Source organism: Anabrus simplex, chromosome 1, assembly GCF_040414725.1.
Source record: "Anabrus simplex isolate iqAnaSimp1 chromosome 1, ASM4041472v1, whole genome shotgun sequence".
Lineage (NCBI taxonomy): Eukaryota > Metazoa > Arthropoda > Insecta > Orthoptera > Tettigoniidae > Anabrus > Anabrus simplex.
In genome coordinates this window covers 706,777,538-706,794,515 of record NC_090265.1, presented here as the reverse complement: position 1 = coordinate 706,794,515, position 16,978 = coordinate 706,777,538, and the positions used below count along the sequence as shown (strand labels likewise).

Below are 16,978 nucleotides of genomic sequence, written 5' to 3'. Positions count from 1 at the left end.
AATTGTTCCCCTTGACGCAGAAAGCAGACTAGCCACTTTAATTATATTTTTATATTTTTTAAAAAAGGAGGGTATGTATAAAACAAACAAAGCATAATATATTTATATAAAGTGGAAAATATCTCTACAATAGATACATAATTTCCGGTCACGGAAATTGTAAGAAAACAGCTGAATATAATTTCAAATAGTTAAAATGTTTCATGTTAAAATGAACAATCTCATGGTCCTCGAAAAATAGTTTTTATACAATTGCCGAATATTCTACGTAATTTTCAGATGTTCTTCATGTAGTTCTAGGGTCTTCTGCTGGGTAGAGGTGGGAACGGAGCGAGTAATACCGATGAGTAATCCGGTTGTAGCGGTAGAACGCACCACCGATCCCCTCCGCTTACAACTGCAAGTACTCGCGGAGGACCAGAGCACAGTGTAGCGCACGACACATGTTTAACAAGGAGAGACCACGACGTTGAGATCACGGATCATCTTCAAATTTTGTACACTTTTAGTAGTCTATTAGGACAAGATAATGTGCAAATAGTAAAGCGTACTATTAAGGCGTTTTCAAGAAAATCGCAAGAGAATTTTCGCGTCGAATATGTACCAGTGCGTTGCGGTCACGAGCACGAGGTGGCGACGGTCGAGTGGTTAGCGTTCAAGCTCCGTAATCGCTGGAGAATAGCGGGAGAATCGCCACTTTCTGGCAGTAGTGCACGGTTAAGACGGTAGCGGTAAGTTACTGTAAGCTGTGGTTTTTAGCTTTATTATTTCAAAATTCAGAGTTACCTTCGCTATGTAAAATGCACCGGTAATGTTCACGTCATTACTCGCGATGCCTGCTAAGGGACGTAGGCGCAGACACGACCGATCCTACAGAGACTCGTCTGAGAGAAATTGAACCCATACATTTTCAATGGTAACATCTAGATCGCAGAGTCCGACTGTAGTTTCACCCAGGTACCACGAAACATGATTTTTGTAGCTTCTAAGTAATTATGTGTCGCTTTCGTACATTTCCTTTATCAACCGACTATACTATTGCTAGAGGCTAGTTAATTTTGTCGTTAAAGCCGCTATGAATGGTTATTTGCTTGCGAAATATCGCTTTAAAAATATGTTTAAACTTTAACTTCCTGCTGTTAAAGTAATCGAGACTCATGAAGAATAAAAGTATAGAGATACTAATACTGTAGTAGCCTATATTTACAAATTGACGGTTTGAATCTCATAACTCCTTCAGTCGACGGGACGCACATTTTAAACGAGAGCCGAAAAACTGTCACTGGAGAATTATTCGCTCCAGTGAAATGACTGTTGCATAGGACTTCGTTTATCACACTAATATATAGTCAATTCAGGTTTTCCAACAGTTTGACTATTCCAAGCCGCGATAGTACGTCTCAAAGAAAAACGTATCTATTTAATATAGCTTTCAGTTATTTGTTTCTTGGTACACTGGAGATTTTGTCCTATTTTCAAATTCGTACAGGTACCTTTCAAGAAGATTAAGAAAACAATGGATAGAGACATCTTTATATGATACACTCAAAAAACTACGATTAAAAAACTTTATGGGAAAGCTAATTTTTCCTTCAATGATAGAGAAAAACGGGTCCCTGAGGTCCCACGTCTATGATCTGTCAGGGAAACTTGTTCCTTTTTGTCTTTTTCAAATTAGACAATTAGAAGCGAGTAACCTATCATTAAAGCAATTCAATTTTTATTTTATAATTCAAGTTATCGGCAATATGAACAGAACTCAATCAAACTCACCTTCCAGGTTGGAAGTGTCACTGTTGAAGCGCATCAGTTTGACCGTCTTGTCGTTGCTCCCCGTTGCCATAAGGTCACCGACGGGCGTCCAGGCTAGGCAGTAGATGGAGCCTTTGTGGTGCTTTGTGCGTTTGAACAACACCGTTGGCTGGTACGTGGTGTGGTCCTCCCTGAAAGATAATACATCGTTATTGACACCAAACATTGTGGACGCAAACGAGATTAATTATCTTGGTTTCTACATAACCAGTGCCGGATTAAACCCTGTGGAAGCTTCCAGATAACTGAAATCTCGGGGCACCCTTTCATAAAGTATCTCTTAGTACATTTACCAACCAATAATTTTAATAAACAAAACTGAACATTTAAAATTAATAATTAATGTTATTAAGCAAACTGACGTGTGCTATTAAAAAATGTGGCTGAAAATTAGTAGGGGTCAGTGACGAATTTCCCATACATGCAATTGATTTTTTACATTCCTTGTATTTTCAACGAAAAATAAATATTAATTGTTCGTATTTTAATGGAAGTTATTTATATAAAATTCAAACGCACTCACAGATGGATGAAACGAGCGTTGGTGGCTGGTGACTGCTACTAATTACGAAACTACTCCAGAGATGGCAGCAAGAGCATTGGACCCTTGTTGTTTGTTGATCTCTTTCTTGGGGTTGGAATGCCGAACGAACAGCCACATTCGTCAAGAGTGCGGTGCAAGGTGGCGCGTGCCGGGATTTATTTGCTATTTCGTAAAATATTGGTGTTCTTGCTTTTGAGCGGTTCTTTTCTTGTGCTATAAATGATGGCAAATGTGTGGTGTTGTAATATAAAGGATTCAGTTTCGTGTGCTTGTAGTGTAAATATCAAACAGAGAAAATGCGGGAATGATGCGGTTTTGAAAAGACATCACACCGATCAGAGAGTAGTTCAGCAGGCACGGATGTGGTCACGCCGCCGCGCAATCCGAACTGAATTCTAACCATTGTGTAATTGAACAATTATTAAGAGAACCATTTAGTATAGGGGCCTGCTTTCTTTTCGGAGAAAAGCAGAATTATAAACGAAGGACAACTGCGCCCAACTCTGTAACTGCACAACTTAAGTCGTGCATGCGAGATCTTAAATAAATAATCTTAAATAAACCTTTCTGTTGGCCTTGATTGTTGTTGTAGTTTTTTAAATGTGTTTGGAATGGCGGTCTGTTTCGGTTGATGTTTGCAATTTTTTCGGTTACAACCCCTAAACCAGAAGTCAGGAGTCGCCACTGGTAGGGGGTAGCGATTCATCGCAACAGCGATATTACGCGAAATGGTTAAAACGACTTGACCTTTAGTATTTTTTAATGTGTTCTGAAGGTCTTATAGTGACGATGCGATGAAGTGAAATGGCGTATGGTGTATAGTGCCGGGAGTGTCCGAGGACAGGTTTGGCTCGCCAGATGCATGTCTTTTGATTTGACGCCCGTATGCGACCTGCACGTCGTGATGAGGATGAAATGATAAGACGACAAATACATCCATCCCCCGTGCCAGCGAAATTAACCAATTATGGTTAAAATTCCCGACCCTGCCGGGAATCGAACCCGGGACCCCCGTGACTAAAGGCCAGCACGCTAACCATTTAGCCATGGAACCGGACGACTATGCGATAGGAAAGGGTTAATAGTGGGAAGGAAGCGATTGTGCCCTTAATTAAAGTACAGCTGCCTGTTGTGAATATAGGAAAGCACGGAAAAATACAATTTTATATTATATATACAGTGTGTAACAATAACGTGGATCAAACTTTCAGGACGCATTCTTCACACATAGAAGAAGAAAATATGTTACATGACCATGGGTCCGGAAGGTCTATTTCCATGTTAGAACTCATTTCCTACGCCTCTGAAATATAACACCATCAGGAGGAAAAATGCTTTCGAAATGTGGATTTTTCCGAAGGATGTTAGGGATCTCGTGGACTGACCAGGTCTGTCAGGCGTGTGAGGAGGGAACGAATGTTCGCGTGTACAATCAAGAAAAGCATATTATTAGGAATGATAAATATAACCTACTAAAATTGATCGTGCAGGGTAAAACTGATGGATGTACAGGTCGCGGCCGAAGGAAACACTCTCGGCTAAGGAACTTACGACCGGACGAGTTGGCCGTGCGGTTAGGGGCGCGCAGCTGTGAGCTGTGAGGAAGATAGTGGGTTCGAACCCCACTGTCGGCAGCCCTGAAGATAGTTTTCCGTGGTTTCCCATTTTCACACCAGGCACACCTTAATTAAAGCCACGGCCGCTTCTTTCCCATTCCTAGGCCTTTTCTGTCCCATCGACGCCGTAAGACCTATCTGTGTCGGCGCGACGTAAAAAAAAAAGGAACTTACGCGATTGGACAGGACTAGAAACCAGTAGACTGATGAGGACAGACGAATTCGTACAGACTTCGCTGTGATTGTGGTCAACCTTCAGTGATCGAGAAGGCACTACAAGAATAATAATCCGATTTTCTAAGCGATTAGCCAGACAAGTTAGTTCGCAATAAAAAAAAATTATAAGACAACAGTTGTAAAGATAAAATCAGTCAATCGATTTATTTATTTAATTTTATTTATTGGCGGGACAATTGCATAACTTGCCGTACCAAAACCCAGTGGTGCAGTTCTCACCTGTAGTTCATTTTGTTCTGTTGTCCTACTGTGTCAATTTGGTAATCTGCTACGGCAGACAAACTATCACTGACGTCATTCTTCTCCGTAAACCGATTCATTTTCTATTCATTAAAGTACGTGAGCTGCTAACTTCATCTAATAAGTATAATTTCGTGTTTTCACAGAGTGCAGATAATGGGCGCGAGTTCCCAGAGGTATGCATAACAAAACTTTCTTCGTTCCCATCCAGTGCGCTTTCCTTCCCTCGCCTCGGAGCGCTCTGCTCCCAGCGTCCGGGAATACATGGCGGGCAATTAAGTGCCTTTTTTCAATACCACTTTCAAAAATAGTCCTATTTGGTGACAAAACATCAAGTGTACGATGAAAATGTTCGTTTTAACTATCCAAACAGCTAACAGTGGAAGTGAAAGAGGTCTGGTTAGCAAGGCTGTAGTCAAGGCCCTCTGGTTAACTCCACTTGTTAAAGTATGCCTTCTGATCTCTTGCGTATATCTACTGCTTTGGTTCCTTTTCTCCTTAATTTCGCCCATCTGTCAGTGACTTAACTCACCGACTACGCTCGTAATTGCAAACATAGAAGGTTCAGCTTGATGTTCACGGATTCAAATACTTTACCAGTTGACCGATTCACGCCATTTACGAGACGAGACTGAAAAGACTACAACATACACCAATTCAAGAGGTTGTTCCACTGAGAAGAGTGATCACAAATCAAAACATGCACTTACAAAAAGAACAAAAGACTGGAAGTAGGCCCAGTGGAAGACTACTAGTTCAATAAAATATAGATTTCTTCTTTATCATCTTAAAATAGCTTCTATATGTCTCCTTTGTCCCAAACTAAGAAAAGTTCATTGCAACTGTAGCTGGAATCCAATGAAATGAATGGCGTATGGCTTTTAGTGCCAGGAGTGTCCGAGGACTCCCGTAGGCGACCTGCGCGTCGTAATAAGAATGAAATGATCATGAATATGACACATAGGCCTACACCCAGCCCCTGTGTCAGCCTAATTAACCAATGATGGTTAAAATTCACGGCCCTGCCGGGAATCAAACCCGGGACCCCTGTGGCCAAAGGCCAAAACGCTAACCATTTAGCCATGGAACCGGACTGGAACCCAATAATTTCAGACGACAGGGTTGTCTGGCATCCGGGATTTATCATGACCTGACTTTTCTCAAACCTGTGGGGTCACATGTGCGAACTTTATCACACGTATGGATTTGGCCCTGTTTTACGGCCGGAAGACTTTCCAGAGGTCAACGCTATGTGAAGGGATGTAATCTCTTTTCCGTGTTTCTGTGGTGATTGGTAGTGTGGTGTGTCGTCTGTAGATGAGGAGGAAAGTGTTGGGACAAACACCCACTGTCTGAGCGAGAATAATTAATCAGGCGCATTTAAAATCTCCGACCCCGTCGTGAATCGAACCCTGCATCCTCCGTCCCAAATACCTCAAAGCTGGTCGCAAGTCCTGACGTAGAGTATACCCTGTAAACATTTTGGGACTACAGCGCTGCAGATTAGCAGAATTAACCAAGCAAAGACAGTCTTCAAACATACTTGAGACATATGTGTGGGGCGTGTCCCTCTGCGGAAGTTTTTTTTTTTTTTTTGCTATTGGCTTTACGTTGCACCGACACAGATAGGTCTTATGGCGACGATGGGATAGGAAAAGGCCTAGGAGTTGGAAGGAAGCGGCCGTGGCCTTAATTAATGGGAAAGCACGGAAAACCATCTTCCGGGCTGGCGACAGTAGGATTCGAACCCACTATCTCCCGAATGCAAGCTCACAGCTGCGCGCTCCTAACCACACGGCCACCTCGCCCGATCCTCTGAGTGAGACCTGAACACCCGGCGTGGCAGACAGAAGAATGTTCCCTGGACAGACACAGAGTTAGCAACCAAGAAGCACTGAGAAGAATAATTAGGCATCGAAGTTTACTGGCCACGACCTTGGAGGGTTCTGTGGAGGGCATAAACTGGAGAGGCAGGGCCTAGACTGAACAACATCGGGCAACTAATGGAGGAGCTGGGCTGCGAATCTTAAATGGAGCGTAAAAGATGGCACAAGACAGGGACTTCTGGAGAACCGCTGCCAACCAACCTCAGGGTTGACAGCCTTAGAAAAAGAACCCTGTAAAAACACACGACTCAAATAACGGGTCAGTTTTGATTAATCGTATGGCCTCAGCTACCGTGTGCAGACATTTTAATCTGACGTCATCTCACTGCCTCCTCGTCAATTTGGACGTTCCGTTGTACTTTAAGCCTGCTAGATGGTACAGTAAACCGAATCTCCCTTAGACGTCCATGGCTGACATTTTTAAAATTAATTTTGTCGGGTGAACACCAAATGTGTCACCTGAGATATTTTACATGCCGACATTGTACGACATGGAGTGTCGAATGGACTTCTTCCTCCCCTTCAAAAATCCGACTACCTCTGTCGGGTTTGAACCCGCTATATTGGGATCCGGAAGCCGACACTCTACCACTCATCCACAAAGGGGGCTGTAATAATTAAATAATTAACGAATCAGTGATAATTAGAGATGACAGATTTTAGCATTTTAAAACTAAGAATTTAGCATTTTGAAAATTAAAATTTGCATTTTCGAGTATATTATTAGCATTTAGTATTTTGTAGTGTTTTACGACGGAAAGGGCATTTTTTAGTAGAAAACAGGATATTACAGTATTAATGCATCAATTGCTGGATATTTTAGATTTTCCATTCCAAATTCAAGAAAATAACTAAACTGTGAACAAACAAACTAATATGAACCTGCCTATTTATAAAATATATCCACATGCATTTACAAATCAGTATTCAAGACAATAAATAATTTTATTTGGTCATTTTAACACAAATTCTTATCTTTCACTTTTACGTTCATTTACCTTACAGTATGAACACTTAGCGCGAAGATACTTAAAATGTTTTAATATTACTAAATTATAATATGAATTCAAAATGTTCTTCAAAGAAACACAGACGATGATAAATTTAACAATTCGAAATAATAATAATAATAATAATAATAATAATAATAATAATAATAATAATAATAATAATAATAATAATAATAATAATAATAATAATAATAATAATAATGTCTGACCCTTTTGATATTGCCACTACAAGGAGCATGCACGTGTTCGACCTAGCTATGCATCAGTAGCCAGTCTGAATCTCAGATGTTAGCATGGCGAGACAGTTATAGTTTTGCAACACAGTATTTTCGAATGTAAAATTTATGTAAAGTACGAGTCGGCTCGACGGGAACGCGATGCATTTGTTCAGCAATTTCCTGGTGAAGTGCCACCTTCACGAGCACAGGTTCACGTGACTGTAAATAAATTTGAAACTACTGGTTCAGTGCTCATGCGCACAAACGAACAGTTTTAACAGAGGAAAACCTAGATATCATTGGTGCGAATCTTGAACGGTCACCGAATAAATCATTCACAAAATTATCACAACAAGTGGGGGTTTCGGTTTCTTTTGCATACAGAGCTACAAAGCTAATACACATCAAACCGTACAGGTTTACTCGCGCTCGTTGTTTAAAGCCTGCTGATCCAGCCACAAGAGTGAAATATTGTGAGTAGTATCTTGCATCACTGAACGTTTATTCGACCCACAGCTTGCGTTCTTTTCGGATCAGGCCTGGTTTCATCCTAATGGTCGTGTGAACAGTCATAATTCTCGCTATTGGTGCGCAGAAAATCGTAATGGTGTTTATGAAGTACTTCACTATGAAGGATGGCACTTCCAGCATCTTTTATAAAGTAAGATTTCATATAAGATTGCATTCACGCTGAAAGCAGGGCGGCCGCGAGCGACGAAAGTTAGGCTGAGTACAAACACCGTGCGCTCGTCATCATCATCATCATCTGTTTACCCTCCAGGTTCGGCTTTTCCCGCGGACTCAGCGAGGGATCCCACCTCTACCGCCTCAAGGGCAGTGTCCTGGAGCTTCAGACTCTTGGTCGGGGGATACAACTGGGGAGAATGACCAGTACCTCGCCCAGGCGGCCGCACCTGCTAAGCTGAACAGGGGCCTTGTGGAGGGATGGGAAGATTGGAAGGGATAGGCAAGGAGGAGGGAAGGAAGCGGCCGTGGCCTTAAGTTAGGTACCGTCCCGGCATTCGCCTGGAGGAGAAGTGGGAAACCACGGAAAACCACTTCCAGGATGGCTGAGGTGGGAATCGAACCCACCTCTACTCAGTTGACCTCACGAGGCTGAGTGGACCCCGTTCCAGCCCTCGTACCACTTTTCAAATTTCGTGGCAGAGCCGGGAATCGAACCCGGACCTCCGGGGGTGGCAGCTAATCACGCTAACCACTACACCACAGAGGCGGACCCGTGCGCTCGTTCTGGGTTTATATGAGAGATCCAGTAAATTATATCAACACTACCTCTACAAATTTAGACACTAGACTAGACTAGACAAAAGAGTGACTGAATGGGTGGCCATATTTCTAGAAAAGAGAACAGAGAATTAGATTAGGCGAAGTTTTATCTGACCCTGTAATTAATAACAGCGGAATTCCTCTATGGCAGTAGGGACCTCTATGTTTTCTTATATATAAATGATATGAGTAAAGAAATGGAATCACAGATAAGGCCTTTTCCGGATAATGTTATTCTGTATAGATATATATTGTGAGCAACTGCAAAATGACCTCGATAATGTTGTGAGATGGACAGTACGCAATGATATGATAATAAACGGGGTTAAAAGTCAGGTTGTGAATTTCACAAAGAGGAAAAGCCCTCTCAGTTTTTATTACTGCGTTGATGGGGGTGAAAGTTCCTTTTGGGGATCACTGTAAGTATTTAGGTGTTAATATAAGGAAAGATCTTCACTGGGGTAATCACATAAATATGATTGTAAATAAAGGGTACAGATCTCTGCACATGGTTATGAGGGTATTTAGGGGTTGTAGTAAGGATGTAAAGGAGAGGGCATATACGTCTCTGGTAAGACCCCAACTAGAGTATGGTTCCAGCGTATGGAGCCCTCGCACGTCCGCCTCTGTAGCGTAACAGTTAGTGTTATTAACTGCCGTCCTCGGGGATCCAGGTTCGATTCCCGGTACTGCCAGAAATTTAAGAAAGGCAGGAGGGCTGGTATGAGGTTGAACCGGTGCATGCAGCTCACTTCCATTGGGATGTGCCTGAAAAGAAAATCCTCGGGATGAGGACACGAGTTTACTTTTCTTTTAACCGGATTAATTAATTCAAGAACTGGAAAAAATCCAAAGAAAAGCAGCTCGATTTGTTCTGGGTGATTTCCGACAAAAGAGTTGCGTTACAAAAATATTGCGAAGTTTGGGCTGGGAAGACTTGGGAGAAAGGAGACGAGCTGCTCGGCGCGGTATGTTCCTAGCTACCAATGGAGAGATGGCATGAAATGACATTAGTAGACGAATAAGTTTGAGTGGTGTCTTTAAAAGTAGGAAAAATCACGATATGATAATAAAGCTGGAAATCAACAGGAAAAATTGGGGCAAATATTCATTTATAGGAAGACGAGTTAGGGATTGGAATAACTTACCAAGGGCGATGTTCAATAAATGTCGAATTTCTTTGCAATCATTTGAGAAAAGGCTAGGAAAACAACAGACACGGAATCTGCCGTCTGGGCGACTGCCCTAAATGCAGATCAGTAGTATTTTAAAAAATCTTAAGGCCGTGCACCTCTCTAGGTCACTGTTGTTAGGTTAAACATTTTGTGACGTCACTTCCGTTCTACATTTTGTCACGTCACTTCACGCACATTTTCGGATGACCCCCAGCCCTAAGACATATTTGTGTTAATAACGAATACCGTTAGTTTTGACATACACTAAAATACATCTGCATGTTTGAATTATATGCATTACCCGCTAAACTTTTAGTGATACTTTGTTTTACGGGGGTGGGCAGTAAGGAGTGAGCTACCCCGGTTCCGGTAATACTGCCAACTGAATCGATAGTATGATCGATCGATATGAATTTTCTAAACCTTTACTATCTTAAGCCAACAACTGTGTCAGACACACCGTCCGGCTCCATGGCTAAACGGTTAGCGTGCGGGTCCTTGGTCACAGGGGTCCCGGGTTCGATTCCCGGCAGGGTCGGGAATTTTAACCTTATATAACATTACATAACATTTATATAACATTATATAACATTTCTCGATCCGAATCTTGTTCCTAGCATGAATTCTCAGAAATATCACTTTCACAATCGTCACTGCTATCTGCAGTACTATTAATTAATCTCGTCCATGGCTATTTCCACGACATCGTCGTACCTCCAGTATTCCTCTTCCAGTTCTTTCACCTTTCTGCAATACCCCTCCCAATCTGCGGCAGATACTGAATAGAATGCTTCGATGGTCAGCCGTAAGTTAGCTGCTGACATATCTCCCTTAATATTTTCCTCACTCTGTCCAATCCTAACCTATATTTTGGCTTTGCTTTGTAAACAACCACAGTACGTAAAGTGTTGCAATTATACCGCCAGATGTCTCACGGTGTTGCATCATCGGTTCATAGTTTTTGTGTTAAAGGTTGCCAATACGAATCTCGAAGATACCCGAGATCTACCAATTCAGCACTAGGGAGCCGAAGTATCACCAAAAGTTTCGTGGATAATGAACAAATTGGCATTTCAAAATTCTACGTTTTCATTGAAGCTAAAGGTGTCCCCACATTTCCGATGCAGTGTTGTTTTGTTTTATGAACGTATCCCAGGTATCAAGTTAAACAGGAAGACAGACCACGCAGTGAAAGTGAGCAGGGCGGGGTACTTTCACTGTCCGGCGCACGCTGGACGTTCCTATCAATGATAAATCGTGCAGGCGGTGCTACTTCCTTTTCCGCTACATTATAAATGAAAGGTGCTGGAAGTGATGGAAAGAGTACAAGAAAAAGGTAATTGGGCTCTATTACAGTTCCCTAAAAAGTACTTTACTCAATTACGAATAAAAATTACTTTTCAAAAAGTAATCAGTAAAATTGCAATTACTTTAAAGAATGTTAGTCAGGGAGTCACTGATTTTTTTTTCGCTTAGGGCTGGAATAATACAAAAGTTTGCAAAGAAAAGGAATATATTACTTCATTTCGTGTAGTTTTTATTTTAGTATAGAGGCATTAAGTGGCTATCATCACTAGGTGACACTAAACATAACATCTTGGAATTTTCGGAATGATATTTTTCTATCTTTTATTTTACTTAAGAGCTTTATTAAGACAAGAAATTTGCTGACTCGAACACTGATATGGAAATTTAAAAGATGTTTCTGAAGACCTTCGTCTGGAGCGTGGCATTGTGTGGAAGTGAAACATGGACGATAACTAGCTCAGAAGAAAGAGAATAGAAGCTTTTGAAATGTGGTGTTAAAGAAGAATGCTGAAGGTAAGATGGGTAGATATAATCACGAAGGAAGAGATATACTACTGAATCGAATTGGCGAGAGGAGATCGATGTGGCTAAATTTGACGAGAAGAAGAGCGAGAATGATAGGACACATCTTAATACAGCCAGGACTTATTCATTTGGTTTTTGAGGGAAGTGTAGCTGGTAAGAACGGTAGGGGTAGACCAAAGTATGAATATGACAAGCAGATTAGAGCAGATGTAGGACGCAGTAGTTACGTAGAAATGAAAAGGTTAGCACAGGGCAGGCTGGTATGGAGAGCTGAATCAAACCAGTCTATGGACTGACTCAAACAACAACAACAATGTTTTTTAGCGTGTGAAATGATTTTCCATTTAAAGATATTATTGATTTTACGTCCGACTAACTATTTTTGTTGTTTTTGGAGACGCTGAGGTGCTGGAATTTTGTCCCTCAGGAGTAGGGTGACCGATTCGATCTACGTTTGGTACACGTGTATGGCATGACCAGTAGGATGACAGGTGCAAGTAGTAAGGCACAATTCTCAGCCTTTCCGAGAAATTAATTCATGAAAAATTCCAGCGCGCTTATGTGTAAGGTGTGTTTGCGAAAAAGACGAGCTCGTGGCGCAGCGGCAAGAGCTCCGCTCCGTAAGCGTGGGATCGCTGGATCGAATCCTGCCGATGTACGATTTTTTCAAATATTTTACATCTTTCAAAAATTAAGGTGTCTTCAATAATGTTCATTTTCGAATCAATTCCAAAAATTATTTTTAGCGGGTAAAGGGTTCTGAAAAATTTGTACGGGGGCCGTTTGAAAAATTAATACTTTTACTCCCAGCATTTTGTACAACTTATTCTACCCTACTTTTTATTCACTATCGTGCTGTTCGCGCGAAGAATTGCTGCACGAACTAGGATGATATTGGTCATAGAAGCAGGAGAAACAATAATTATTGCGTCATCTTGCGCAAGTGATAAACGCCGTATGTTTGCATTCGAGTAAATACATTTTCGTTCGTGTTGTGTGTTGGGAATCACCTGTTTGTACTAGTAACAATTTGGCACCAATGTCGGACTACCGGTTAACTGCTAAGCCGAAAATTCACAGAAACGGATCTATAAGTAGTGCAATGTCTGTAATGGCATGCCTGACTCCAAACATAATCCCAAACATGAACCCCTCCCTATTACAGCTAATAACTAGAACTGACGGAGTTCATAAACGATCGACCGTAGGGCATAAGTTTACAGGAACGTATTGTGTTGTTTCGTGGTGAACTATCCATACACCTCCCCGATTACTTCCTATATCCTGTATAACCCCACATACAAATCCTGAGTAGCATTTCTTTCTTTTTTCTGCGTATTACTGTATTTACGGAGGGATAGATGTATACTCAAAATATTTAAAATAGTCATCGAAAACTGATGAAATTGGCACTTAGCCAGACTTGTATGAATTTTCTGTGGGAATAATTGGGTAATTTCAGTCAGGTGGTATTGTGGTGATTACTCTTTTAAGATGAAGTACAACTGGGCAACCATCCTCTTGAAACTATTCAGAGGGGAAAATGATGGAAGGCGTTCGACACTTCAAAAAATGAACTGCATCGGACAAATAAAGACAAGGGCCACGAAGGGCGTTAAAAATGAAAAGACTCCCTAGGCCTCGAATGCTGTAATGCCATCGGGGTCGGAAAAGAACAAGAGTTGACCAAGGGAGGTCGGATAGGATAGATGAAAGTGAGGAGCCACGCACAGGTAAGTGTAAACAATGCCAGGACTCAGCTAAGGGACTCGTGGCCGCAAACCCACGCTCCAAGTTAAGAGCCCCCTTTTAGTCACCTCGTCCAATAAGCAGGGGATACCGTGGATGTTATTCTACCACTCCCACCTACAGGGGGATAATACTTCCATGCCAGGGTTTAAGAGAATACGTCATGCTATGATGAGTTTTCATAAAACATCAAATTTCAACAGAAAACAGAATAAAGTTATTATTTTTTAAAAAAGAAAATAAACTTCATGAAATATGTTGATGTGTTGTTCATTTTAAAACCTCTACAATTAATGCTGTCCCTGTTTTTAAAACTTCAAACTTCTATTCTAAAATCTAGCTATTTTTCATAAGCCCTGGCATGAAATCATTTTCTTCTGCCTTTACTTCCTATCTGCAACGGTAGGCTGTGTCACGGTGACTCGTACATTTCCGGAGTAGCACAGTGGATAAGTCTGCTTCCTTCACGGTTGTATAACCGTCAAGTGTTCGTAGTAATAGATTACAGAAGTTGCTCCTGAAGTAAGAGCAAAGTGCGGAGAAATCTCGCTCTACATGGACATGTCTGACATAAAACTGAGTGGGAAGAAAGGTAAACAATTACCTCTCTCTTCAGGGTTGACATTTTTCCTACATCGGAATAGTCATTCCCTTGGTTCAACTTCCTAACGTTGCACCAGTAGCGGCCATAATGATCATTTACAATACAAATATATTTGGAGTCGCAAGGCCCACCTTTTAGGTTTTGGCCTTCCTGATACCACACGATTGTTTTTATGCAAGATTTCAGCACTTGTCCAACCATAGAGTTAGTAGAAATAGTGATGGAATATTCGATTCATTTTACTGAATCGATTTATTTGATTCCGTTCACGTTACTGAATGGATACAGTGATCCGATTCATGGCACATTAAGAGTCACCGTTCCTATTACATCTGGGTACTGTGAACTGATACGACAGCAGCAACAGCATTCAAAACTTGCTGCTGCCATCTGGTCTTCATTTTATGAACTGCTTTCTTATGCGACACCCAGCTTTCAGATTCAGGTTTCTCCTGCAGCTACCTCTTCGCATCAAGTGTTGATGTTACAAAGCCTCCCTCCCCCCACAGTGAGAACTGCATGACATAAGTATACAGAATTAGATGAAAAAATATCTGTACACACGATCATCAATGATCTGTATTTGGTGCTGTCGCCTTGGTGGCAAATTATCCATCAACTGTCTGCCTAGTCTTTTTTTAAAATTATTTCAAAGAGGAAATTTCACTGTATTCGCGGTTTTCTGATACAACGTCTTTTTAGTTAAGTTATTGCGTCAGACGGCTCACTTATTTACTGTCCATGTACACCAATGGTCTCGGTGATTCTATTATTGAAATTCTGTGCAATTATGCCACATACGAAATGAGAGAATACTGAGCGGTTCTTCCCTATATAAAACAGATAATTTTCAGTGGTCATGAGCATCACTCATTGTCATAGGGTAGGCTAGAGAGCTGAGTTGAATTAATTGACGAATGAGAACTAAGTTATAATACTGAGATTCATTAAACTAATAAATAGAAAAACCTTATAGGCTACTTACTTACTAGCTACTTAGGAATTACATTTTGACTACCTTTCTAACACTGCAAATAAATCCATCAATTATTTAAACTTCCCTGTAAGAAGAGGATAGTGAATGCAAGTGGATATTATTTTCAAATAAGCTGAGAACGGGAGTCCGTTATAGCGTATTCTTTCAGTGCGCCATGGCTCTGTATGTCTCGCTGCAGCGGAAGTTCGGCTGTGTGTTACTGATTCGTGAGTGCGCCACTCAGCACTGTCTGCTGCGAATCAGCTGAATCTTGTGCCGTGAGCTCGCCGATTCTGCCACTCGATTCACTCGGACACTTGAGTGAATCGATACACTGCTTCGAATTATACACTCAGCAGCCAACACTAAATAGAAGGGTTTATGAAAGAACATATCAAACAGCGTACTTATGTCTGCTTTTCTTTACAAGGCATGCCATGATTAACTCAGGCTCGTTCAGATACGGAGATTAGAAACCTAGGCTTGTTCTCGAGTTGCTGTCAGGAACTTCCTAAGGAGACATATCGTATTCCTTTTCACTGTACGCGTCTCGTACAACACAAAATTAAGATTTGTGCAGATCACTGCTGGCTTTCCAAATATATTATTTGAAGGAGAAAGAGCTCTACCCTCAAGAACAAAGAGTACAGGGTACTGCTTCTCTGGCCCTCTTGTTTTATGGTTTGCTCTAGCTTTTCCAGCTCAGTCGCGAGCTACAATATCTACTGTATTTATCCTTCCCCGTCCTCCCACCTCCCTTTTCATACAAACTTAAAACTGTAGCCTATACACACTGTATTAGAGTAGGTTTATTCACATATTTCAACTAGAACAAAATACTGTTCGGTTTCTACATATAAATTATTTTAAGATACTAATTATATTTAAGAGAAGTTAATGAGAAGATTGCGGATTCAGGTCATCTACCAGGCTTCCAAAATCACGTGATTGGGTCAGTCTCAAGGAACAAATGCAGTTCCAGTAAACTGAAGTGATGCTTTGTCTTCGTTAGCAGCAAATTTACACAAATATGACGATCCAAAGCAAGAATGCAGCATTTCACTCCGATTTCTAATCTCTCTCTCTCTCTCTCTCTCTCTCTCTCTCTATATATATATATATATATATATATATATATAAACAACACGAAATTAAGATCTGTGCAGATCACTGCTGGCTTTCCAAATATATTATTTGAAGGGGAGAAAGAGCTCTACCCTCAAGAACAAAGAGTACAGGGTACTGCTTCTCTGGCCCTTTTGTTTTATGGTTTGCTCTTCCTTTTCCAGCTCAGTCGCGAGCTCAATATCTACTGTATTTACACCTCCCCGCCCCTGCCCCCATGTCCTGACTGACTGACTGACTGATTCACCATCGCCGAGCCAAAACTCATCATCAGTGTCTAAAGGCAATGCCTTGTCTATGCAACCATTCTTTCCTGTCCTCAGCTCCTCGTTACATTACATAGTAAGAACAATAACGGAGAATCTGTGCCAAGTCGTAAAGGAACTTTTACCTCGGTCGTCCTCGGCCTTTCTTCCCCGTGATTTTTCCTTCCAGCAGAATGGTAATAAAGGTATTGTGTCGCATGATGAGACCAGTGAATTTAGCTCTTCTTCTTTCTATCGTTAACATCAGTTTTCTCTTCCCTTGAATTTCTTCTAGAACGCTTTAGTTTGTTCTCTTTTAAATCCAGCATTCGTCTCCAGACCCACATCTCAAACGCTTCCATTCGTTTCAAATCCTAATTCCAGAATTAAAAATTTGCACTGATTAAAATATTTCTCTTAT

The 16,978-nt window shown here is 41.2% G+C and overlaps 1 protein-coding gene across 2 annotated transcripts in view; it reads right to left on the bottom strand.

The window, feature by feature from the left end:
* The window catches only part of LOC136857366 (WD repeat-containing protein 47), a 259,687-nt gene that overhangs the window by 17,999 nt on the left and 224,710 nt on the right, over nucleotides 1-16,978 (bottom strand). For both annotated transcript variants that reach the window (XM_067135988.2, XM_067135989.2), the window contains exon 3: nucleotides 1,774-1,943. In XM_067135988.2, the coding sequence (XP_066992089.2) occupies nucleotides 1,774-1,943 (170 nt within the window). The remainder of the gene's footprint in view (nucleotides 1-1,773; nucleotides 1,944-16,978) is intronic.